At 36.8% G+C, this 26,961-nt stretch overlaps 2 protein-coding genes across 2 annotated transcripts in view; one reads left to right on the forward strand and one right to left on the reverse strand.

Annotated features, from left to right (window-relative positions):
• Positions 1-10,957: 10,957 nt before the first annotated feature.
• LOC113332124 (peroxidase 72-like) lies at positions 10,958-12,428 on the forward strand. The gene is made up of 4 exons (XM_026578799.1): positions 10,958-11,176; positions 11,281-11,472; positions 11,637-11,802; positions 11,927-12,428. Exons 1-4 carry the CDS (start codon positions 10,958-10,960, stop codon positions 12,343-12,345), a joined length of 996 nt encoding a protein of 331 aa, XP_026434584.1. The 3' UTR covers positions 12,346-12,428.
• A 1,516-nt stretch (positions 12,429-13,944) lies between these two features.
• The window catches only part of LOC113331901 (histone H2A.1-like), a 63,793-nt gene continuing 50,776 nt past the window's right edge, over positions 13,945-26,961 (reverse strand). The window contains exons 3-4 of the mRNA XM_026578543.1: positions 14,601-14,849; positions 13,945-14,439 (exon numbers count right to left, since the gene is read on the reverse strand). Of these exons, the coding sequence (XP_026434328.1) occupies positions 14,194-14,439; positions 14,601-14,849 (495 nt within the window). The 3' untranslated portion in view covers positions 13,945-14,193. The remainder of the gene's footprint in view (positions 14,440-14,600; positions 14,850-26,961) is intronic.

Genomic DNA, 26,961 nt, shown 5'->3' on the forward strand with positions numbered 1-26,961 from the left:
TCTTCTTAAATCTTCAATAAAAACCCGCACACAATCACTTGAATCTCTTGTGATCAATCACGCACAGAACAGAGTCTCTTAACAAGGGATTATCACAAGATCGTCTTTAGAACTAACAAAAGTCTAAAGATCCATGTCGAAACTCTGAACTAGTTTGAGTGAATCTTATATCAGAAGAGAAGATTCTCAAGAATAAACAAACAAGGTGCAATCATATTTCAACCACCGTTAGTCAATCAAATCAATCGAAAACAAAGATAAACCGCAATTATCTAGTTTCCCACCAACGGGTCGCGCTAGAGCTTCTCAATCCCAAAGAAGACTTTAAACTGAGCGGCCGTAAGAGATTTCACCTAATTAGATTACTCTCCTCTTCGATAGGCGGCTACACCAGTAACAAAGACAAAAGAGGAAGTCTTACGAAGGATTAGTTTGCTAGAAAGGCAAACTTCGTGTATTTATAGACAAGGAAGTTTGGACACCAAGGAATTTCCAAAATCGAAAATATTCTCAAGATATTCATTAAAGCACAAATTCGGTTTTCATAATTCCTGGAAATGCTTTGTCCAAAAATAACGATCGAAATCTCTCGGAAAATATAATTAGTAAATGCACATTACTAATTCTGAAATTTCCCTACAAAATGAAATTAATAACCTTAATTAAAAGATTCTTAACTTACTTATGTTTCGATCCTGGGATTCTCTTCCCTTAGTCGTTAAGGAATATCTTTGAACAGTTATAAAAATAAACATTCACAGCACGTGTTCAAAGTTTTTCGACATCTTTACTTTGTAAGTTCTCTTTCACAGTTACAACCTTGAAACCGATTTGCCACACTTCCAAAAAAAATTAGAATTGGTTCATCTAACTTTAAAGAACTATGTGATTGATCAAACCAACATTCAATCACAATCATGGGTTTACGGTTCTACCAAAACAAGTTTCGGTTCTACCTCCATGTGACTATTAAGCATAGTCGCACTAGCTTCACAAAAATTCGGTTGACTAGGTACTAGGATCGGTTCCCCACATATATATGGTATCTAACTTATATGTATTGCACATGTTCACAGGATCGGTTCCCCTTTCTGTTGTAAACCTTGTTGCACCACATACAAGGATCGGTTCCCCTTGATGTACTGCACCCCTTACAAGGATCGGTTCCCTTCACCCCTTACAAGGATAGGTTCCTTTCACACGGCAGACATAATCTGATCATACCAAGGTGATTACTTAAGATTGGTTTTACTAATAAAAGTTATACCAATACAAAAGTCAGGACTTTGTGAATAGTTCTTCCAAGAACACAATAAGTTGTGAGCGGTTCTACTTTATCACACATATTGGTTATTCATAAGATATGTAATGAATAACAAAACCAATAACACCTGGCAATTTCCTTTTCGGTTCACAAAACAAGTTTATAAACTTACTTCCTTAGAACACATGTAAACATTGTTCCCTAGGATGAAATCCTCACCTTATACCCATACATAATCACAATACCATTCTAATGGTTATGGCGATGTCTTATCTACAAAGTTTAATGGTTAAGCAATAAACCTCGTATTGTATTCCTTAATACTATGTCTATCTAGAGTTCAAATATGCTTCGCAGTTATGTTTTCAATATGCACGACTTGGAAGATACGTTAGGGAATGAAACAGTTCAAGTCAAATATCACTAACCTCAAGTGGAAGGATGATTGTTGTCGTTGTAGATCCTTGCTTCTTCACATCTTCAAGACTTCGCAATACTTGTAATGTCTCATATACTAATGCTTTCAAGCTAACCTATACGAAGTTTAACTCTAGTACATAGTCAAGCGACTCTTAACATGAGTTTTGATTCACTAAAATATGACAACCAAACTTGACATACCAACGCTTGGTGGGTTCAACCGATCAATGCTCTAACAATTTTGTCTCAAGATAGGAGATAGAGTAGATAGACTTTTGAGTGATCAATAAGTTCAAGTCACATACCTTTTAGTCGATGAAGTTCCACCAGTTCCTTGAGTAGTTCTTCATCTTGTATGATGATTGCCATCGAGTTCTTGAGCTTAACTACACTTATCATCCTAGTCCGAGACTTAACTAATGTAGACTAGAAATCAAGACTTATAGTTTTGATCACTAACATTGACAAACATGCTTGAGATAGCAACGCATGCGAGTTCGACCGAGCAGTGCTCTAACAGATGCACTGAAAGATCTTGTTGTTGGTGTTTGGCCAAGTCTAGAATTTCTTGATTTTGATGGGACCCCGGTGTCTTGTGACGGCTTGTTTTAGGGCAGGGTAAGTGAACTTTCCGGTAAGAACCGCAACAACAATACAATGGTTATCATGAGCTTGTGTGAGAGCTTTCATTATTTCAGTCAGTTGGAAGATGACAGTTTCTTTCTTTTTGGTGGGTGAATGATGGTCAACAGTTGGAGTTTTGTTTGAATGATTTTTGACTTTGTTTTCTGGGTTTTCCTGTTGGGGTATAACCTTTTTTAGTTGATTTGGTTCAGGTATGAGTTGAGCTTTTTGAGGCGAGGGTGGGAAAAAAGGGGGTGGGGAAAGTGGTTCGGTTCTACTTTTGGGGTTGTGAAATGATTGAGCAGAGAAATAAGAGGAAAAATATGAGGTGGTTATTTGGGGGTGATCAGTGGGTATATTAGAATAAGGAAGGAAATGATTATGGTGTTCAGAGGCGTGTCTAGGGAACTGATGAATTTTGGGTATACGGGAAGAAGAGGTTGCGGTTGCAGTTGCGCATGCTGCTGGTGTTGATTGCTTTTCAGGCGGTGAGGAACGCCATGCATTGGGTGGTTCAGTCGGTACTTGGGATGTCATTGGTGGAGAAAATTTTAGTTTTGAGATTAAAAAAATAGTTGAGGAGATAGTGGAGGAAGATATGAGTAAGGTTGGAGATGGGCGATTGTTGGTGAAGCAGTTAAGAAAAAACAGATTCTCAGAAAGTCGAGCCAACGTAGTTTATTTTGTGATCTTGGTATGAGCTGAAAATGTTATGATTTGAGAAAATTCTCATATCAATTGCTTAACTCCATTACCGAAGAAAACCCAGATTCTTCATAATTGGTGATATGCAGAATTTTGAACTTTTTTTGACTCTAGTCAACGTAATACGACCCAATGAAACATTCCATCATTTAGTTAGTCCTATAGAGAGTTTCTGATGAAAAATATATTCTTACAGGAGTTATTACAACAATCGTTCTAGGCGTACCGCCAAAATAAACCATGGGAAAACCGTTACTCACACAAAATTGGGCCCAATGGGATGGGAATTTGCAGGGGGCTCAGTATTGTGCGGCCAGCATGAAAGGTATGTGGGGGGCAGTTTTCTTGGTGTCTGTTTGAGCGGTTCAGCAAGAATTTTTGTTATTACAAAAATAGCTAACAAAGTTAGAACTCTTAAATCTTCCTTTGATTTTGCTAGCAGTATTCCCATAGACATAGCCGATCGAGTAAGGGAAGAAAGGAAGATGACTATGAAGTCATGTAATATGTTATGTTTTAATATAATAGTTCTTTGCATCAAAAAAAAAATCAAGCAATTATTGTGAGACACGAAAACATAAAAACTATAATAAAAATCTAGTCAAGCATTGACTATTGACCTGAAAGACACGGACTAATAAACACATAGTCATATGACACAAATACATTGTACTGTTTCACGCAACTTTTTCTGGCCATTGGCCAGTGTATCAAAAAGAAAACAAAAAACCAACCCGCTACACTTCCCCTTCTAACTTCTCCTGCTCCCTTCCCAGTTAGGTGGCATTATTCTTAGACCTTGATTCTTTGGATGGAGATTAGCAGGGGTCCCATTATTATTGAATTCTAACCAGTACTTACGTGACACATAGGCGGGGGATGGGAATGGGAATGGGAATGGGTATGGGGACATATCATTATCCGAAGACAAAATTTACACAATTACATTGTCTGAGAAACACAGCAGATAGATGTTACAGGTCCTCATAACATTACACTCGCAAAATATATATATATATATATATATATATATATTTACTTTATGACGAGAGAGAGTACGAAGCATTTGAAACGGCCAAGGGGTCTCATCTTCGTCCTTGTGCTCCACCATTACGTACCTCTTCTTTTCTTTTAGCGAATCATGATTCACTACGTACCTAATTACCGCGTGATTATGAATCCCAAAGTATAGATGTCCAGTATGCCGATGCCACATGGGGGCACAAACCAATGGTCAAAAAGCTACGACTGAATACAAAAAATAAAGACGTTAATATCATGCCTACCAAAAATGAGAGTGAGATAGTCAAATCTTTGTTTGACAAAAAGTGGAGAGGCAGGTTTCCTACCCTTTTCCGATCTTAAGGTCCAAATATCACCTACTAATTCCTGTGTTTGTTTGTTTGTTTGCTAGCGACATACTTAAAAGTCCTCCATGCAAGATAAAGATAAATTTCTGTTCTGGAGACAATAGTAACTAAGACTCATGTGTTTCTTTTTTTTTTTTTCATGGTTAAGAGTAAAGAAGCTAATATCCGCCAACTACAATTCAAAAGTGAGGGTTTTACTGTTAGTCTCTGTCAGTTTTGCCAATCTGCGATTTACAATATGCTTGAGTTGATTTGAGACATGATCTTTTTACTTTCTTTTTTTTTGTTTGAAACAGACCTCTGATAGCCCATATGAAGACATGTCTGTATACATGTGCTGCCTGATTTAATAATGTGCTAACTACACTCTTTTATTGAGATGATCAGATACTGAAATCAAAGGCATATGGCTTTCTGCCTTTCCCATCAAAGCTTTACCTTTTGTAAGGCGTACGATATCTTGGGTTCCAATACCAACTGTTGGATATACAGGTTTTCAAAGCTTCATACAGATATTTGGTGACAGCTTACGTTCAAGGAGCCAAATGCCAAGGTTAAATAAATTAAACTTGCAGATATCCGTCTAACGTACCAGTTTCAGTCATTGGGTATGATGACCAAGACCCGATTTTAACAGCTATAACAATTAATCAGAGGTGTAAAACGTGCCGGCCCGGCACAGTCCGGCCCACGAAGTCACATGCTTAGTGTGCTGCGTGCTGGGCTGGGTTGTGCCAGAGATTCAGACGTGTTGTGTTGTGCTGTGCTAAATGGCGTGTCGTGTTGTGCTGTGCAAGAAAAATAAACGTGATGTGCCAAATGGTGTGCCGTGTTGTGCTGTGCCAGAAAAATAAACGTGATGTGTCGTGTTGGGCTGTGCTAGCACACTTATTTTATGTTCTCCAAAATAAATATTTTTGAGATATTTTAGTTAGTACATGTATTATTATTAAAATAAATTAGCATAACGAAAATAAAATGTCATAAATTGGTTAAAATAATGATTTTTTTGTGAAATATACATCAAACAATGATTTTTTTATTATATATGTATATGAAATTTTTTAAATTATCACTTCTTTATTTTTTTTGAATTTCACAACTATATATGTATATGTTGATAATGGAGAGAACTAGTAACCAACTCCCACCATACTTAGATTTTTTTATTCATATCTTTGCATGCCAGCATCTTTGTTCACTCTGTAAATATTGAAAACCTCGTTCTCAATTTCATTCATCGCATACTTTGTTTAAGGAAAACAAAAACTAGACTACTAGTAGCGATACAGAAGTCAGCGAGTGAATTTCTTGTTAGTTATCGAAGGCTAAATAATTATTTCCTAAAGTTAGTCGTGGTTATTTAGGGAAGGGGTTTCCTAAACTGGTTAGAATTCTTGGTGGCCAAGTTTGTAACCTATATAAATAGGTAGTTAGGCCTTGTAGAGTTTGTACATTGTGTAGAAAATAATTAAGAGATTGGTGAGAGATTTCTTGTATAACTTTTAGGGCTAAAACTAGGGTTTCGTTGTGAGAGCATATTGGTGAGGAACAAGAGACAAGGTTATCGTCTCGGGTAATTGTTGCGGTGTAACCAAGGGTTTGCTGGGATTCACACAACGTTGTAATCGTTTTTCTTCATACTGGATTTGAGTTGGTGCGGCTCAAAGTGGACGTAGACAATATATACAAGTTGTATGTATTGGTCGAACCACTATAAATCTTGTGTCTTGTGAGTTGATTTATCTTTCTCGTATTATTATAGTTGCTTGTGCTTGGTTTACTTATTATTCATCATAATATCTCAAGATCCGTTATTCCGCGGTTGTCAGTGATTATTCCCTAAGAAAATCCTGACAACTGGTATCAGAGCTCGGGTTAGAGCTTTAGGGTTTATCGTAGTACGATTGGAGTGGGAGTTACGGGTGATAATAACGAAAGTACGGTAGCTAGGGTTAAAGTTTTTAATGGGAATAACTTTGCGTTTTGGGAGTCTCAGATGGAAGACTACCTATATGAGAAAGACACTGCTGATCCATTGGGTGGAGTTGCGAAAAAGGGAGCACGCAAAGACGATGAATGGACAACTCTTGATCGCAAGTGTGTATCCGTGATCCGTAGATGTCTAACGGAGGAAGTCTACAATAACGTACAAGAGGAAACTAGTACGAAGGATCTTATGGATAAATTTGAAAAGTTGTATCAAAAGTCATCAGCCTCGGGGAAGATTATGTTGTGTGAACAATTATTTAATCTGAAGATGCAAGAAGGCGAAGCGATTTCAGCACATCTTGGGAAGTTTAAATCGATTATTTCTCAGCTTTCAAAAGTTAGTATTACTTTTGATGATGAAGTTCAAGCTTTACGGTTGTTGTCGTCATTACCAAAGAGTTGGGAGACTGCAAGGACAACCATTAGCAATTCCGCAGGGAGCGAGAAGTTGAAGCTTGATGATGTGCAACAAAGGTTAATTGATGAAGAGGAGAGAAGAATAGAACAAGGTTATGTTTCTAGTTCTTCAAGCTCGGTTTTAAGTATGCATGAAGAAGATAGAGGCAGGAGTTCAAATCGGAACAACAACAACAAATCTAGATGGAAGTCTAGAGGAAAGTCAAGGGGAATATCTCAATCCCGGACTAGAGGTATTGTTGAGTGTTGGGCGTGTAAGAACGTAGGACACTTCAAGCGCGATTGTACGGAAAACAAAGGTACTAATAATGGTGGAAACAAAGTTAATCAAGAAGAGGTCAACGTAGTTGCAGCTGCGGAACCGGTGAAGGTCCTTGTTGATAACAAGAAGATGATTACGGAAGGTTTTCTACTACTCTCTGAGGACAAGCAAGACGATTCTTGGATTATCGACTCGGGAGCTTCTTTCCATGCAATGGGTGATAAGAGTATTATGATCTCTTACAAAGAAGGATACTATGGCCAAGTATTCTTGGGTGATGGTGAAGCATGCGACATCATCGGTTTGGGTGATGTGATCTTGAAAGTCAATGGTTCGACATGGAAATTGAAGGATGTACGACACGTTCCAAATTTGAAGAATAACTTGGTGTATGTGGGTCAAGTTTGTGATGATGACTGTGAAGTTGTGTTAACGAAAAACAATTGGAAAGTAAAGAAAGGGGCTATGGTGTTAGCTCGAGGAGTTAGAGTCAATACTCTATACCGGACTTCAGATGGAACTACTTTAGCAGTGGCTAGTAGTGGTGAAGACACTAACTTATGGCATAGAAGATTAGGGCACATGAGTCAGAAGAACATGAAGATTCTATGTTCGGGAGGATATCTACCTAAGGTGAAGTCTGTTGATATGAGTTTTTGTGAAGACTGCGTTCTTGGAAAGCAAAAACGAGTTAGTTTCAGCAGAGGAGGAAGAGACTTGAGAAGTGAAAAACTTGATTTGGTTCACACGGATGTATGGGGACCAATTGATGTTGCATCTCACAGCGGGTTCCAGTATTATGTCACCTTTATTGATGATCACTCAAGGAATGTGTGGCTTTACTTCATGAAGAATAAGTTCGAGGTGTATGAAGTGTTTAAGAATTGGAAAGCTTTGGTTGAAACAGAAACTGGTCTGAAGTTGAAGTGTCTAAGGTCAGACAACGGTGGTGAATATGACAAAACAGAATTCTTACAGTTATGTTCTACAAATGGAATTCGTTTGGAGAGGACAGTTCCAAGGATACCACAATATAATGGAGTAGCAGAACGTATGAATTGGACGTTGAATGCACATGCAAGGTGCATGAGGTTGCAGTCTGGTTTTCCCGAGACCTTCTGGGCACATGCAACAGAGACGGTTGCTTATCTAATTAACAGGACACCTAGTAGTCCATTAGATATAAAGATACTAGAGGAGGTTTGGACTGGCAAAAAGGTAAATCTTTCTTATTTGAAAGTTTTTTGTTGTGTTGGTTATGTTCATCTTAGTCCCGGTGAGAGGTCTAAGATAGGTGCTCAAGCAAAGAAGTGTATATTCCTTGGTTATGGAATTGACGCTTTTGGGTATAAACTTTGGGACTATGAGGGTCACAAAGTTATTAGAAGTAGAGATGTCACTTTTAATGAGAATAAGTTGTACAAGGACAGGAATACAACACAAGTTGAAGATATCAGGTCAAGCAACGTCGATAAGGAGTTGTATATCGATATTGATGATGTTTCTGGAAGAAGTGTGGAACAAAAAGAGCATGATGTTGCTGATGGCAGAGAAGTACAAGTTGAAGAGACTTCTACTGCAGTGGGAGTTATTCCTACAGTTTCACAAGAAGTACGAAGATCGTCAAGAACTCCTAAACCAAACCCAAGGTATGCTTTGAATTATCTATTACTTACGGATGGAGGCGAACCTGAAGATATTAAGGAAGCACTAGCGGCTAATGATTCAGGCAAGTGGAAACTTGCTATGGAGGATGAGATAACTTCACTTGATGAGAATGGCACTTGGGTGTTAGTAAAATTACCAAGAGGTAAGAAGGCGTTGCATAACAAGTGGGTTTATCGGATGAAATCTAAAGCAAATGGAGAAATTCGCTACAAGGCGAGGTTGGTTGTGAAAGGTTTCCAGCAAAAACCCGGTGTTGATTACAACAAGATATTTTCTCCAGTTGTGAAGATGACTACTATTCGAGTAGTGTTAAGTCTAGTGGCTTCTGAAGATCTCTACCTTGAACAATTGGATGTAAAAACAGCTTTTCTTCATGGTGACCTATATGAAGAAATTTACATGAAGCATCCAGAAGGATTCATAGTAAAAGGCAAGGAAGAGATGGTGTGCAAGCTAAAGAAGAGTTTGTATGGTTTAAAACAAGCCCCGAGACAGTGGTACAAGAAGTTTGATAACTTCATGCATAGAAGTGGTTACTCACGGTGTAATGCATATCATTGTTGTTACTTCAAAAGAAATGGTTCTGACTATATCATATTACTACTGTATGTGGATGATATGTTGGTTGCCGGAACATCTCTACAAGAAGTTGAAAATTTGAAGAAACAATTAGCAAGTGAGTTTGCTATGAAAGATCTTGGTGAAGCAAAGCAGATTCTTGGTATGAGGATCATAAGAGACAGAGCTAAAGGTGTAATTATGCTTAGTCAGGCTGAATATATTGAACGAGTGTTGAAAAGGTTCAATATGGAGAATGCTAAACCAGTTAGTTCTCCCCTTGGAAGTCAAATCCGTCTTTCAAGTATGCAGTGTGCGAAGACAGATGAAGAAAAGGAGTACATGACTAACGTACCATATTCTTCGTCTATTGGGAGTCTAATGTATGTTATGGTGCGCACGAGACCGGATATTGCACATGCAGTGGGAGTAGTGAGTAGATATGCAAGCAACCCAGGAAAACAACATTGGGAAGCTGTGAAGTGGATTCTCAGGTATTTGAGAGGTAACACAAACGTACCATTGTGCTATGGAAAAGGTGGTTCTATTTTGAGGGGTTATGTGGATGCAGACTTCGCAGGTGATGTAGATAAAAGGCGAAGTACGACCGGTTATGTTTATACTATGGGGTCAGCTGCAGTGAGTTAGAACTCAAGGTTACAGAAGTTGGTGACATTGTCTACTACGGAAGCGGAGTACGTAGCGGTGACGGAAGCGAGCAAGGAGATGATTTGATTACAAGGATTATTAGCTGAGTTGGCAAGGAACAAGGAGATAATGTTCTGTTTAGCGACAGTCAAAGTGCTATACATTTAACCAAGAACTCAGCCTATCATGCTAGGAAAAAGCATATAGATATTCGTTATCATTTCATTCGGAATCTCTTAGAAGAAGGAGAGTTGAAGCTCGAGAAGATTCTTGGTTCGAAGAATCCGGCAGATATGTTTACCAAGGGAGTTGCATCAGACAAGCTAAAGCTCTGCAAGGCTTTAGTTGGTCTCTCAGAATGAGGATCTGGTAGGGGAGCCGCACTAACAAGGAAGATGTTTTAGCACCGTCAATCCAAAGTTGAAGAATGAAAGACAATCAATAAGTCTTCAAAGTGGGAGATTGTTAGTTATTGAAGACTAATTAATTATTTCCTAAAGTTAGTCGTGGTTATTTAGGGAAGGGGTTTCCTAAACCGGTTAGAATTCTTGGTGGCCAAGTTTGTAACCTATATAAATAGGTAGTTAGGCCTTGTAGAGTTTGTACATTGTGTAGAAAACGATTAAGAGATCGGTGAGAGATTTCTTGTATAGATTTTAGGGCTAAAGTTAGGGTTTCGTTGTGAGAGCATATTGGTGAGGAACAAGAGACAAGGTTATCGTCTCGGGTAATTGTTGCGGTGTAACCAAGGGTTTGCTGGGATTCACACGACGTTGTAATCGATTTTCTTCATACTGGATTTGAGTTGGTGCGGCTCAAAGTGGACGTAGACAATATATACAAGTTGTATGTATTGGTCGAACCACTATAAATCTTGTGTCTTGTGAGTTGATTTATCTTTCTCGTATTATTATAGTTGCTTGTGCTTGGTTTACTTATTATTCATCATAATATCTCAAGATCCGTTATTCCGCGGTTGTCAGTGATTATTCCCTAAGAAAATCCTGACATTTCTAGCAAGGTCGAAAAATGGCTCAAACTAATATTAGGCATGTCATGGTTCTTTCACTATTTTTATGTGTTGCATTTTCTCCAGTTTACTCTTTCTACCTTAACCCCAACTTTTATGAGCAATCTTGCCCAAAAGCTGAAGAAATTGTGAGGTCTGTTGTTGCAAAAGCTGTCCAAAAGGAGACTCGAATGGCTGCTTCATTGCTCAGGCTTCATTTCCATGATTGTTTTGTTCAGGTTATACATAATATTTAGCGTACTGTGTTTTAACTTCTAATGCAAAGTGCTAAACTATTGTACTTTTCCCTTTTGTTTTAACTTTTTCCTTGCTTTCCTTGAAGGGTTGTGATGCCTCGCTTTTGTTAGACAACAGTAGAAACATAAGAAGCGAAAAGCAGTCAAACGCAAACAGAAACTCAGCTCGAGGATTTGAAGTCGTAGACGACATTAAATCTGCATTGGAGAAGGCATGTCCACAAACTGTCTCATGTGCCGATGTCTTAGCTCTAGCAGCAAGAGATTCAACCGTATTGGTATAAAACTCATTACAACTTTGACCCTCAATGCTATCCACGATCTATCAGTTTAATATATAAACTTTGGCGTTACTATACAGGGCGTCATCATATTAGCCCCTATAAGGCTGATGTGATGCTAGGATGAAATGATGAACTGTATATGTTTGCGTATTGTGCAGGCTGGTGGTCCAAACTGGGCGGTTCCACTCGGAAGGAGAGACTCCAAGACTGCAAGCTTAAGTGGTTCTAACAGAAACATTCCTCAACCAAACAATACCTTCCAAACAATTCTTACCAAGTTCAAGGTTCAAGGCCTCAATGTTGTCGATTTCGTTGCACTTTCTGGTGAGTAACAAAGACGCGATCTTAATTGTGAATTTAGAATGAATAGTTGAAACTGAAAAACTTCGGTTTATTGAAATTTGAAATTCACTTGGTACAATCTAATGGGTTCTTTTAATCGTTTCAGGAAGCCACACCATTGGAAACGCTAGGTGCACTAGTTTTAGGCAAAGGTTGTACAACCAATCAGGGAAGGGACAGGCCGATTACACTCTTCAACAAGTGTACGCCAATCAATTGCGAAGCCGTTGTCCAAGATCCGGCGGTGACAATAACCTGTTTTCCATGCACTTGGTTTCTCCTGCCAAATGTGATAACTATTACTACAAGAACATTTTAGCTTCAAAGGGACTTTTTAATTCTGATCAAGTTCTTTTAACAAAAGATGAGTCGTCAATGGATTTAGTTAAGCAATATGCTGAAAACAACAACCTATTTTTCGAGCATTTCGCACAATCAATGGTTAAAATGGGAAACCTTTCACCATTGACTGGATCAAATGGCGAGATCAGGAAATACTGCAGGAGAATTAATAGTGGATATTAGGGGAAAGATGTCTGTGCGCTTTTAGTGTGTTTACTGTCTTTGTTTTTGTTTCTGTTTTTGTTTTCGTGTGTGTGGTTTTTAGTTGCTGGCATGTTAAAGTGCTAAAGTGGTATATTTTTGTGATTTAAGCTATTTTTAATAAACGTTTTATTTGAGGAAAATATATTGATGTTTGAATCTTTAGGAATGTACAATACAAACAAACAATCTCGAAACTGAGCTTCCAAATGTCTTGTTACTTTGAACATCACAATTTGATGTTCATGTATCTGGTGCAGGCTTCTAACTGGTCACCCCTATATCTGTTTATCAGACCATAAGAGCATTGTGACATGCATGTCTGAAAGCATTAGCCACAGGATCACAGGCTTTGGTCATGTGTACGTATGCCAGCAGTACAAGTGCTCTAAGCGGCATTTATATGCACATTGATTCAACTTTTTCAGAAAATACTGTTTATATATGTATTTGTGTATTCTTGTACTTACAGGTACGCACTGACAGCTTTCAATTTTATTACCTCGGAAGCTAAATGACATAATGGCCACCTCAATAAAGCAGTTGGAGGCTATTCAGCCCCAAAAGGTTATTCATAGCCACCAGCAACAGATTAACTGGTGGAACATACAGAGGAAGTTATACTCAGCAGCTGCATAACTTGAACATACAGGTAAAATCATCTGCGGAGATTAATCATGTATTGTCTTAAACCGATGAAATTCCCATAATCATCAAGATATATAGATATGTATGCATGGAACTCAATATGCAGATGGCAAAATATGCTTTGAAGCTGCATTATCAGCCACATTCCAGTCCCTCCAAAACAGTCACCTCGAATATGAAAGATTTACAGGATTTGATTTATGCAGAAAGATGATATTATGCCACTGTTTGATGGTTCCAAGAAGACAAGGGTCAAATTGTGAACATACTTGAATTGGCAACTTCAATGCATTTTAAGTTACTAGCTAGTCTCGCTTTATTGTATCTATTTGCTCTCATTAACTTTCTAACTTCACTTATTGTCTCCCTTAACTATGCATGATCAATTGAGTGAGTAACCCAATGTGTTGCAACAAGAACCTCATTACAGAGAAACTCATGAACTACTAGATATCTTGTTTGTCAATAGTAGTAAGTTAAGAGATCGACATAAGTTCTCACATCAGAAGCCCAATCCAGCCAAAATAATCTGTCTGCAATGAACAAGGCATGCTAAGCCAATACATGAAAAACAATTATGATTCTCTACATACCAGTAATCTTGTCTAGCTGTCTTAGCAAACCAGAAAAGATTTGTGACAATGGTTATAGCAGCTTCAGCATCTCCAGCTCACGCAGTCATGTTTGCAACTATTGAGAACTAAAGGCTCCTTTCTACATTCAAATATCTATACAACTATATAAGTGAATTCAGCACTTATAAACATCAAATACTTTTCATTGAAATAGATGAAATAGGGCCATGAAGTGTTTGTTCTCTAGTCACTTAAGTTACTGTACTATGTGGCTTAACCATGAGATTCAATAACACTTTTGAGAAGCCAAGGAAACAAATCAAACAACATATAAGAAATTGTGAGAATAGACGCAATGTTTGATAGACTGCTAGCAGCTTATAAAGGATTTAACAGTCAATATGTCAAGAAAGTAGATCACTTTATTCCGAAGAAGCCTATGAACATTGAAACCCGAATCAGATTTAAATCTGTAAAAACTAACCCCCAAAAAAACAGATAATTTGAACCACCAAAATAGTCCCATCCCAGAGTTTCTAGATTTCATTTCATTGCACATTTAGTTACATAATAGCTAGACTGTACCCAGAGTAAACAGAAACTAGATCTAAGCTTTCTTTGGAGACTTTCCAGCGGGAGATTTTCCAGGAGACTTGGGTGTGGTTTCTTTCTCAAGACCCTTCTTTGGCAACAAAACAGAGTTGATATTTGGAAGAACTCCACCACTAGCAATAGTAACACCAGCAAGCAACTTTCCTAGTTCTTCATCGTTCCTTACTGCCAACAGTAAATGCCTTGGTATAATCCTTGATTTCTTGTTATCCCTGGAAGCATTTCCAGCCAACTCCAAAACCTAAAATCCAAAACACAAACCACAATCAAAATCAAATTAAACAAAAACCCAGATCTAAAATCAAAATTTAAACAAAACCCGGATCGTAAATCAAGGGTTTCAATCCAATATCTCAAAATCAAAAATTACTAACTGAAAATAAAGGAATTTTGTTTATATACCTCAGCGGCTAGATATTCAAGAACAGCGGCGAGATAAACTGGAGCACCAGAACCAACACGTTGAGCATAACGACCTTTCTTTAAGAAACGAGTGATTCTACCAACTGGGAATTGTAAACCAGCTTTGACTGATTTTGTTACTGCTTTCTTTCTATCACCACCTTTCCTTCCTCTCTTAGAGCAACTGCAATGGACGAGTAAACCTATAATTATGATCCAGGGACGAAACGCAACGGGACGGAGTAAAGACTAAAATCTGGACCAAAACCAAATTCCAGACCATATTTGGTCTGGGACCAAGACCAAAACTATATATAGTGGAGCGGAGGTATAATCACCGTTTGGCATCGGGCGTATATATAATCTACGCCTGTTGTGAAACGTACGTAAAGTCACCGCCCCATAAAGAGGCGTGTATATAAGTTACGCCCGGTTCAGACGTTGATAAAATGTTCGCCCGTTGGGACGTTGATAAAGTTTACGCCCCACGTCAGGCGTTAATAAAATGAACGCCCCATTCAGACGAAGATTATACAAACGCCCCAGCCCGGCGTTGATATTCTTAACGCCCCACGCCAGGCGTTGATAAAGTGTACGCCCCATTCAGGCGTTGATATAGTTAACGCCTCACGCCAGGCGTTTATATAGTTAACGCCCCAGACAGGCGGTGATATAATTAACGCCCCATGCCAGGCGGTGATATAATTAACGCCCCATCCCGGCGTTGATATAGTTAACGCCCCACGCCAGGCGTTTATATAGTTAACGCCCCAAGCTTGAGTTAAAAAAAAAAAAATACTTAGACAAAATTGGTTTTGAAATTTTTTTATACCGTTGGTAATTCGACCGTTGAAGAAAATGGAACGTTGAAGAAAATGGAACGTTGGATAATTTGGAACGTTGGAAAGTTTGGAAGACATTTCGGTTTTTTCAGAAGAAACACCTATATATACACATGAGATCCTGTGACATTTTCCCACGACCAATACTTCAAACTATCCACACCAATAAGAAGAAATATTGTTTCTGCTTTCAAATCAGTTGGAAAATTTTCACGGATTCGCTTACAATGGCACCAAGAGTAGCACGAGGTCCAAATTTTACGACAATCGAAGATGTAACAATGTGTAAAATTCATTTATCTATATCTCAAGATTCTAGTGTTGGAGCTGATCAATCAGAGGCGACGTTGTGGACTCGTATCAAGGATGATATTGAACTTCATTTACCTAATAATCCAGAGCGGTCTTGGAGTTCTTGGCAAAAACGATATCAGGGAATAAGTAAAGATGTGGCGTTATTTTCGGCAAAAGAGGCAGAAGTTGAAGGTGAATATCATACTGGATGGGGTCCTGAAAAGAAGGTAAGCATTCTTGATTTTTCCAACCATTGTTTTCTAATATTTAATAAGCGCCCATGTACTTAAGTGTTTTTAAAAACATTAACAGCTTGAAGAAGTAAACAAGAGGTTCAAGGAATGCAACGATGGGGAAAAATTTAAGCACGAAGAGTGCTACCAAGTTGTGTTAGAAAATATAAAATATAATCGACGATCGACTTTTGTATTCGATATGACGCATGATTTGGACACTTATGAGAATAACGAGGAAGATGATGAAGGACCGCAAACAACAACTCAAGGAGAGACCGGTAACGACACAGATGGGGGAGACATAGAGAACACATATCTTCGTAAGATGGGGAAAAAAGCAGCAAAAAGATTGAAGAAAACAGGGAGAGAGAAATCCAGTCACCAAGAGGAATTGATGGGAATAATTATTAAAGAACAACAAAATTTCAATACTCATTACCAAGCACAATCAAGATTCAAGATGGAACAAAGAGCAGCAGAGTTTGCAGCAAAACAAGCTGAACATGCTGCAAAAATAGCCAAGCAAGCTGAAGACGAAGAATTTCGCATCATTATGATGGATCTTGAAAAAATGGAACCTGTACAACAAGAGTACTTCCGACTTCGCAGGGCGGACATAGTTCGGAATAAAAGAAACCAATCTTAACACAAAGGCGGAATAGTTCAAACCTTAATTATTTCTCCTATTTAGTGATTAGTAGTATTATTAGTATTATTATGTTTTAAATTTCTTATATCTGAACAATTAGCATTATTATTATGTAATTTTTGGATTTTAAATTTACTTCCGTTGATTTGAATTAAATTTCTACTTTTTTGAAACATACGACCTTAATTAAAACTTGAGGATGTTTACATACAAAGAGATAATAGAAAGGAAATGACAAACGACAATTTTTAATTCCCATATTCTGCCCATATATATCGATCAAGTCATCACGCAAGCGAATATGTGCATCTTTGTTACGCATTGCACATCGGCGTTGCTGAGCTCTAATTTGGGAAAACTCGTCACTATTGCCTCTTAATATATTAACCGGTGCTGCGTTGCTACGTTGTTCATAAACATGTGGCCAGTCACCGGGTAGACGCTCATCCTCGACTATCATATTATGTAAGATAATACAAGTTTTCATGATATAGGCAAGCACATCTGGATTCCACATTCTTGCAGGTTGTTTGATGATTCCAAATTGTTGTTGAAGTACACCAAATCCCCGTTCAACATCTTTTCTTGCACCCTCTTGCATCGATGAAAATATTTCCTTTTTCCTACCACCGGATGTTTAATGGCCGTAATAATAGTAGGAATCTCTGGGTATATTCCATCACCTAGATAATACGGCATATCATATGAATGTCCGTTCACCTCATAGCTCACCGGCGGTGCTTTTCCTGTTACAAGACTTCGAAAAACATATGAACGGTTCATAACATTAATATCGTTGTTAGAACCGGGCATACCAAAAAACATGCCAAAACCATAGGTCATACGACACCACTGCCTCCAACACGATACTTTCGCTCCCTTTATACGCGGTGTAAGCCCCAGATTCTGCCGACGGACATTTATCCCATTTCCAATGCATGCAATCTAGACTACCCAGCATCCCAGGAAATCCCCGGTCTTTGTTTTGCTTGAGCAACAGTTCAATATCACCAGCCGTTGGTTCACGCAAATATTCTTTCCCATACAATTCACAATCGTCTTACAGAACCTACGAGTAGCTTCCAGCACAGTTGTTTCTATGCGTAAGTACTCGTCTATTGCATCTGCCGCACATCCGTAAGCTAACATTCGTACTGCTGCTGTTACTTTTTGATGAGGGTTTAATCCTAAAACTCCACAAGCATCGGGTTTTGAACAAAATATCTGTTTGCATTGGTAACACCTTCCACTATCCGGTTAAACAATTGTCGACGCATTCTAAATCTTCTGCGAAAAACATTGGGTGGTTGGTTTGGGTACGGAGAGAAATAGTCGTTCCATAGAAGTTCAGCCCCTGACTCACGATCTCTTGGTATTCTGATACGAGTTTGAGGCCATTTTGAATTTGTAACAAGGACTCCCAAACTAACGGCCATGTTATTTTGCATAATTGCTATTGCATCATCATCCGAGGAATAAAAACTACTATTAGAAGAAGAAGATGAAGAAGAAACAGAAGAGCAATAATGAGCGGTTTTCTCATATGTTCCATTATATGAAGCAGAAGAGATGTATTGTTATTCATATATTGAGTGAAACCAGTCTTTAATTTATAACCCATTTTCAAGAGCATTAAAAAAACCAAAAATAGATATTTTTTTGGGTTCACGCAAATGTGTTTTCCAAAAAATAAAGTGTTTGTCAGTGACCTGATATGACAATACTATATATGATTAGACTATACTATATATGATATGACTATACTATATAAGATAAGAAAAGATAACTCCAAAGACAGTCATCTAAATAGTCATAACAAATTAACCCTTCATATTATCATTATCCGAAGTGGACGATCTTGGTGCCACAAAAGGCATGTGCGTTCTCGGATTGGTATTGACTGAGGACATTGTTGAAGCTGATCCTTGATTCATACCACTCCAAACTTGTGATGGCAGGGTTTGGGAAAAGGAACCGTATCCAAGCTGAGGTTGGACAGTGTGCGGCATACGGAAAAGAGATAGTTGTTGCTGCAAATCAACGTTCGCATTATTTAGCCTTTGTATTTCTGCTTCTTTCGACATATAACGTCCATCCTCTCCTTCGTTTGTTTTAATGTAAATTCGCGAAATTGTTGATTAAAATCAGCATTTTCTTGAAATAATGTGTAAGCTTCATGCTGTCAAGAAAAAATAAAATATAAGTACAAATATACCAACAAAAATCGAACGTACAATAAAAAGTCGAAAGTACACTTACGTGGGATAATAGATGTGGAGGAGGGATATGTACATGTTCAACAGGTTGTTCAATTGGGACCGTATACAAGTCACCGACATACCCATATGTTTGGGCTTCCCAAATAGGATGAGTCACGTAATCTTTGGAGTTGGTTACCATTGTCCAGTATTGTAAATATATATCATAATCTTTAACAACTTGCACTATCTCTGTTGCATCGACCAAACCTTCTTTTTTTAGGCGTTCGGCTTGAATATTGCCAATATCCCCTATAACTGTGTGTAGTCTTATAGGAACAGCGAAAGTACAATGGTTTTGCCGCCAACACCTTTCACCAAGATACATGTTGTGCTGTACAGTTAGAAAGGGAATAAGAATTTAGTAAGTATGTTATATAGGAAAAAAGTATGTTATATAGTAAGTATGTTATATAGAAAAAAAGTATGTTATATAATAAAATTTACAAATTAACTCACAATGCCCATGTAAGAAAATATATCTCGAGTCTGATAGCCGCGTAGCCGTGCATCCCATATCAGATGCAAGAACTTCTCTGTATGATTCCCATGGGCGCCATGTCACTTGTTCAGCAGTAAGCTTACTTAGTAAATCCCTACAACGGAAAATATCATTTGTATTCTTCGGTACATTCCATTTAGAAGATACGGGCCATTTTTGTTCTGTACTCGCCTCTGGGATTTCTGGTCGACATATGCCCAGGTATTCATACCCCCAAAACTACTCCATCAAAATAATTAGCCAATTTAATAACTTAGCAACAAAATAAACAATGAGAGGAAAAATAACTAGATTGAAAGAATACCTCTAATACTTGGAATGGACCACATAGTGCCTTCTGTCTCCTCCCAGATAAACGGAGTGCCGCATACAATTTCGAAAACGCAGCACCACCCCAGTCATACGTGGATACTACATCAAGATTTTCAAAAGCAGCTAACCATCCAGCATCAATATAAGTCTTTGCATTAGAAAAGAAAAAATGTCCCAAAACATACATGAAAAACAATTGCTACTCTATGAGCAAGGGTGCTATCATTTTCAGCCGCAACCAACTTGTCTTCGATGAAATATGACCTTAAATATTTAATTGTAATTGAATTTGAAACCCACGACGGTGCTTTTGGACAGAGCGTGACATCTTGGATATCCGGAAAGATATGCTCACGAACATGTTCAAATTGGTACTTCCCCGAATCATAAGGAACATCAGGCCCATCACCGATACTCAGTCCAGTCAACATGAGCCAATCTAGGGGGTGAATCCCATCTCACCAAATGGGAAGTGAAAAGTGTTTGTTGTATCCCAAAACCGCTCAGCAATATAATCAACCATTGAATGGTTGGTTTCGCTACATTGTATGTCCAGTAAATTTTGCCATCCCGCTTTTTCAATAATATATTTAGCTCTAGGACAGTGTTGTGAAATAGTTTGATAGTGATGAATTACCGATGCCAAAGATCCACGATGTTGATACTTCAATTTGTGCTCCCCTGTAAATGTGATGTCCGTAGTAGCGTGCGGTTTATCATCTTGCAGTATAGGAAACCTCCTAACCGGGGAATATCAACCTCCTTAATTGTACCAGTAGCGATTAAGTTATAATCCTCTTCGGCTACAGATTTTTGTTTCTTGTTCGTCTTCACGCGACCATTGAAACGCGCTGTGAATTTGTTCAACATCTGTGCACACACAATATAGATGCAGTTACATTATTAAAAGACCAACCCTCATTAACGAATATTTTTATTAGTCCATCACCATTTATATTCCAAATACTATAAATCCTTAACACAAACCATATCAATTCCAAATTCTATAATTCCAGAAACACAAATTAAATCGTCACCGATGCATTTCCAAAATCATTACAAGATTCCACAACCCAATTTAATCACTTCAAGATTCCATAAAAATCACTAAAAAATCAATTCCATACTCACGCAATTAGCTCTTCTACATATGTAACTCCCAAAATTTACATAACTACAATTTACATAACTAAAATTAATCACCTCAAAATTCAATAAAAAAAATACAAATTCAATTATTGGTAACCATATTCACATACAACATGCAGAAAACCAATAATTAATCCAATAATTTACATAACTACAATAATTTAAATAATTTAAAATTAATCCAATAATTTACATAACTACAATTATTGATAACCATATTCACTAAAATTAATTACCAACAGACAACATGAAGAAAAACAATAAAAGGAAGCTCTCAATTGAAATAGGTTGATTGAAACAGTGAAGGGTGAGAACTATTTCCCACATAATCTACATAACCACGGATTTTTACAATACCCAAAAATATCTCATCAAATTTTTACAATACCACTGTGGAAGCTCTAATAAATTTTAGTGAATAGATTATAAATCAAATAAAAATTTACAATACCCACAAATCAAATATTACAATACCCACAAATAAATTTTTACAACCACTGTGGAAGCTCTAATAAATCTAACTATTTTAAAAAAAAATTTAACCAAATTTACATAATCATCAAATATGGTTTTTTTCACATACATATTAATCTCTAAAAAAACATAAAACACACATACCCAATTAAATTTAACCAATTTCATATTCATATTTGTTCGTTAAAACCAAATTTTAGATAAACTAATTTTAACAAATAAAACCCTAAATAAATTATACAACAATATGGATAAAACAAAAGAGATTAAGAAAAAAAAACATACCTCTTTTGTAACCCGGGTTCATCAAGTATCTTGGTTTTTTCTTTTCTTTTACTGCTCGTCACTGTGATGTTTTTGTTAAGAAGCTGTGTTTGTGGGCGGTAGAAACAAAGAAACAAAGAGGAGGTAGAAAAGAAAAGAAGAAGACGGAGAAGATTAGGGTAAAGGGAAAGTGAACACGTGGGCTATACGTGGTGGTTAGAGATTGGACGGGTTTAATGCCACACGTGCTAGATACGTGTGTTAATAGAAGTCCAACACTATACGTACGCCTGCCATGAGGCGTTGATTCCTTCATTCGCCTGAATGAAACCAAGCGTTGATTATACGTACGCCTGAGAGAAGAGGAGGCGTTGATTATACGTACGCCCCACGTCAGGCGTTAATTATACATTCGCCTCAAACAGGCGTTGATTATACTTACGCCTCAAAACAGGCGTTGATTATACGTTCGCCCCACGTCAGGCGTTGATTATACGTACGCCTCAAAACAGGCGTTGATTATACGTTCGCCTGAAACAGGCGTTGATTTTACGTCCGCCTCAAAACAGGCGTTGATTATACTAACGCTTCATTCAGGCGTTGATTATACGTTCGCCACACCAAGCGTAGATTATACAAACGCCCCTTCTCCGAGCGTGAAATATATGTACGCCCCACAACAAGCGTATTCTTTACCAACGCCCCACAACCAGCGTTAACTATATCTCCGCCCGGCCCAAACGAAGATTATACCAACGCTCCACATGCAAGCGTGGATTATACGTCCGCCCGACTGAATATACTCCACTGCCTTAACGTGACACTACAGACTAAACTCAAATTTGATCGTTTGTTTTGGTCTTTGATCTTTGGTTTTGATCGTACCACTGTGGACGCTCTTAGCAGCCTTTCCTGTTTCCATTGTTTAACAAAAAAAATAGCTTCTGAAAACCAAAAAAAAAACTGGGGTCTTGAAAATTAATTGGATTGATTTGAGTTTTGATTGGAAGTTGTGAGTTTTTCGGAGCTTGCTTGAATAGTTATTTATACTGAAGTTGAGAAATGAACACGCTGGCGATCCGTATGACGAGTTTTGTGTTTAGAAACTTAAGATTATAATCTAATGGGGACAAGATGAATACGTAAGCGATCCGTAATTTTTGGTTTTAGCCAATCAAAATTAAACGTGAGGACTGCGAGGATGAATTCTTCTGAGCTTTGAGATCCGTATCTTGCGGTTAGGAGTTGTGTACATGTCATCGATCCGTATGCTTTTGATTTTTAGATGTTGTATAGTTCCAGAGAAATTTTTTCGTCAGGCGGTAACGAATTTGTTTTGGTTCAATTTTGAATTTTTGTTGTTTTAGCTAAATGACGACTAAATCCTCGTAATAACCAGGAACAGGATCAACATCAACAACATCAATTCTTGGGTTTGAACTGGGCTTATGGTGCCCTGGAAAAGGGTTTCACCATAGCACTAGAATAAACTTTGGACTATAACATCTATTTTTTAGAAACCTATTTTGAGGCATACTAGATTTTTTTGAGGCATACAAATAGGGTCACTAAATAAAAAACAACATCACCCCTCATCCACTATTTTTGATAATGGCATAACTACCCTTATATAATTAGTGTAAATGATTATGATTAGAATTGATCAATTATGAATTTTAAGGATTGATTAAACATTAAATTATTAGTGGTGAATTAGTAGAAAAATCAAATTTATGTGAGAAGTTGGGATTTTTGAGAGGAAGAAGAAGAAGTGAAGAAAAAAAGCTTGGGTTTTGACTTTTGAGATTTTAGTGATTAGAAGTGACCAAAATGTGTGATTCAAATCAGAGGTAAACTTCTGTCGAGGTTTAATTTCCTTTTATAAGTTGAATCTGCCAAAAAATTGAATTTTTAAAACCCATATATGCTGACCAGATGCATAGTTCGGCTGATAACTTTTGAGCCGAACTTCACTCAGAAACTGAATCATCCACTAGGTTCGGCTTGAAAAATTGAGGTTCGGCTGGAAAATTGAAGTTCGGCTGAAAAATTGAGGTTCGGATCAAAATATTGTAAAGTCGCATTAGCCGAATATAGTGTTTCTCTAAATCATACACTAAGTTCGGCTCAAAATTGATACTGCAAGATCAGCCGAACTGATCTTCTGAAAACCCTAATTTCATCTTTGAAATCATAAAATACCGATCAAACAAAATAAAATCAATCAAAAACAAGATGGGTTTGTTGCGCATACATTCTAAAATACATCTAAGAGCAATTGAGATTTGGATTTCGCATTCCAACATCGCTCACTTCGATTCGTGTTTCCTTTGTTTGATTAATTTTTTTATTGAATTGGTGTCATAGATGTTTAAGTTTAAAGTTTATTTTGATTTTTAATTTTAGGTTTTTGAGGATAAGGGAACTATGACAAATTGAAATTATTTAGGGATATATATGTAATTATACTACCTTTAGACACCCCTTATAAACCCACCCTAGATAATATAATGGATGAGTATGCCTCAAAAAAAATGAGTAAGCCTCAAAATAGGTCTCATTTTTTAAATCAAAACTAACACACATATGTAAAAAAGAACCCAAATTTTTGGGCCTTAAGACTTAGGGATCCAGGCTGTCGTTAATTCACTTATGCTCAGCGACAGCCCTGAGCATATCAAAAAGAAAGGGTAAGTCAAAAATTGCAATTGTACTATTTTTTTCTCTTAAGTAAAAAAAATATCAACAGTAAATATCAATTAAAAACAATATTTACTAAAATCGATAAAATAGTAGAAGAACTTGGTTGCTGCCATTGATTTTCGTTGATGAACAAAGGAGATTGCAAGTGATTATGAGCTCGTATTTAAAGGGTTTGGTCAGATATTTGAAGCGAGAAGTTACTGAAAATTTTGGTGCGAGTTTTTGTTGATTGGTCTAAGTTTGATCAAATGGGAAAACAGTCGCAGCAAAAGGAGTTGTTGTCATTTATTTGGTGATGAGTGGGGAGGCTTAAAAATAATTTTTTAGTTCAATTAGAGAAGCTTAAGAATAGGATATTGTGGAATTTGTAACTTGGATGAGAATTTAGTGGTTTGTGTGGAGTTTCTTGAACCTAAAAATCAGTCAAGAACTGATGTCGATGTCGTTGGTTTTGTGGATAAATAATGGCTGGTTGACGAATGTTTAAAGTTTTAAAATGATTAGGAATCTTGGGTTTGCATCATACTCGAGTTACAACGAAGAAATTTTAGTGAAGGAGTATATAAAAAGCATAACACGCACTGTAAACTCATGTTCTGGATCACAATTTTACACCAAAAATTGTTCTGAAAAAAGTCTCGAAAGAAACGGCTATATCCTTATCTTTCATCGAGGAACATATGCACGGTATATGACCTGATTGGGAACGAGACACGACAACAATAAACATGATTTTCGTAATGTACCCTTTACTTTTACATATGATTAAAATTTCATCTTCTTCGCCATGGAGGTAGTATTAATCGCCATGGAGAAGCTTCATGGTCGGATATGCTTTTCAATACATCTAGACGTCCCTCCACTTCCATGAGCCGAAAACTTGGTGAAATTGGAAAATTTTTGGATTCTGAAATAATCAAACTTATCACTCTCAGCATGAAACCGCGTTATGTCTTCCAAGTCACGCCCAACCCGGATCCGCCAATGTATAACACCATTCTCTATATAAAAACATTGTTTTTTCCGAGCGCTCTCATTAACCAGAGCTTCTGGTTGATTCTAGCCCACCATTATTTATTTCTAGTAATGATTTAAGATTTTAGCTAATAAAATTTGAGAAATATATTTCTTTGCTCCACAGTATATTTCCTGGCCAATCATATTAATAAAAAAATATATATTACCTAAAAAACTAATTAACAAAAAAAACTAAATAATAAAACACATCACGGTTTTATCATCACATGATTAAAACAATCATAACATTAAAAAGATTGTCCAATGTCCGATTACACTTCTTAAAATCAAATAATCCTAATTACAATTCCAAGCTATTAATAATTAAACTAATCCTAATTGTAATCTTACAATTACAATTTTAATCAAGATAAAAAAAAATTGAATTACAATTTCGATCTAGATGAAACTGATGAATCGTTGATCAAAACTATCAACAATTGAAATTCAAAATAAAAATACATAGGTTTATGGTTGATTACCAATTGATCATAATATAGTTCTTCCTTACTAGAAGAATAGTAGTTGAGAAAAACTTTGGATTCCTAAGCAGGTTAAAAACACAAAAAAATAAATCACGAAGACAATAGCAAAACAAAGACAGAAAATATCCTTCTGAGAATGCAAAAAAGAAAACGGAAAATTCAATTTTGCATACATTTTCTTTTTGTATTATTCATTATATTGACAAAAAAAATATTCGGTGAATATCAAAGACTTTAATACAAAGTTTGTAATTTGTTTGTTCTTCAAATAAAAGACTATTAAATGAGATTGTTTAATAGCTCTTAATACACTTGACCAAAAGCAATAATATTATCGATATGAGAATTGATATTTTCCATGAGTATATACATAAAAGCTTTAACATGATTAACCAAAAATAATAATATTGTAGATATTATCTTAACACTAATATTTTGGATATTTTCCTAAATGCACGGATAGATATAACAAAATATTCAATAATTCTTTTCAGCCCACCATATATCCCACAGTCAATCCCAACGAATGATTTGGCAAGATTTTTCTTAAGTTTCGGTTTCTCTTTCTTAATGACGTGTGTGTTTGTATTATTTCTTGTTTTTAGTATTAACTTTTCGTTGTATTTTATGAAAACAAAATAATGGTGTATTTATTCATACAAGTTTCTTCCCTTTATCCCCTCTTCAATCTTTGTAGCCCAACCTAGGATATATGATTTTCAGTCACCTTTTTTTTAACTCTCCTTCGGTTTCATAAACTAAACCCTAATATCAACTTTACCCTAGTTTTCCAATGTTTTATATTTCTCATTATTTGATTCATTCACTTTCAGGCTCAAAGTTTAAGATTTCAGCTAATAAATCTGAAACTCGATTGAAGTTATCATACCGATGTTCATCAATCCAGATAACTTTATCTCTCTCTGTTGATTTCGATTTATTTTTTTGTAATTGATAAAGAGTTGTAATTATAAACTTGACTTCGATAGAAGGTTATTTGGTTTAGTTTTTGAGAAGTAATGAATGAGCTCGAGGAATGGGATATTTAAATCATTCTGAAATAACACAAACAGATTCTCTTTTGGTTTCGTATAATTTTATTTCTAGGGTTCTTTAATTGATTGATTCTCAAATGGTTGGGTGATTTGCATTCCTTGAATGCAACAAATTTGTTTA

The sequence above is a fragment of the Papaver somniferum genome, unplaced genomic scaffold (genome assembly GCF_003573695.1).
Source record: "Papaver somniferum cultivar HN1 unplaced genomic scaffold, ASM357369v1 unplaced-scaffold_128, whole genome shotgun sequence".
Lineage (NCBI taxonomy): Eukaryota > Viridiplantae > Streptophyta > Magnoliopsida > Ranunculales > Papaveraceae > Papaver > Papaver somniferum.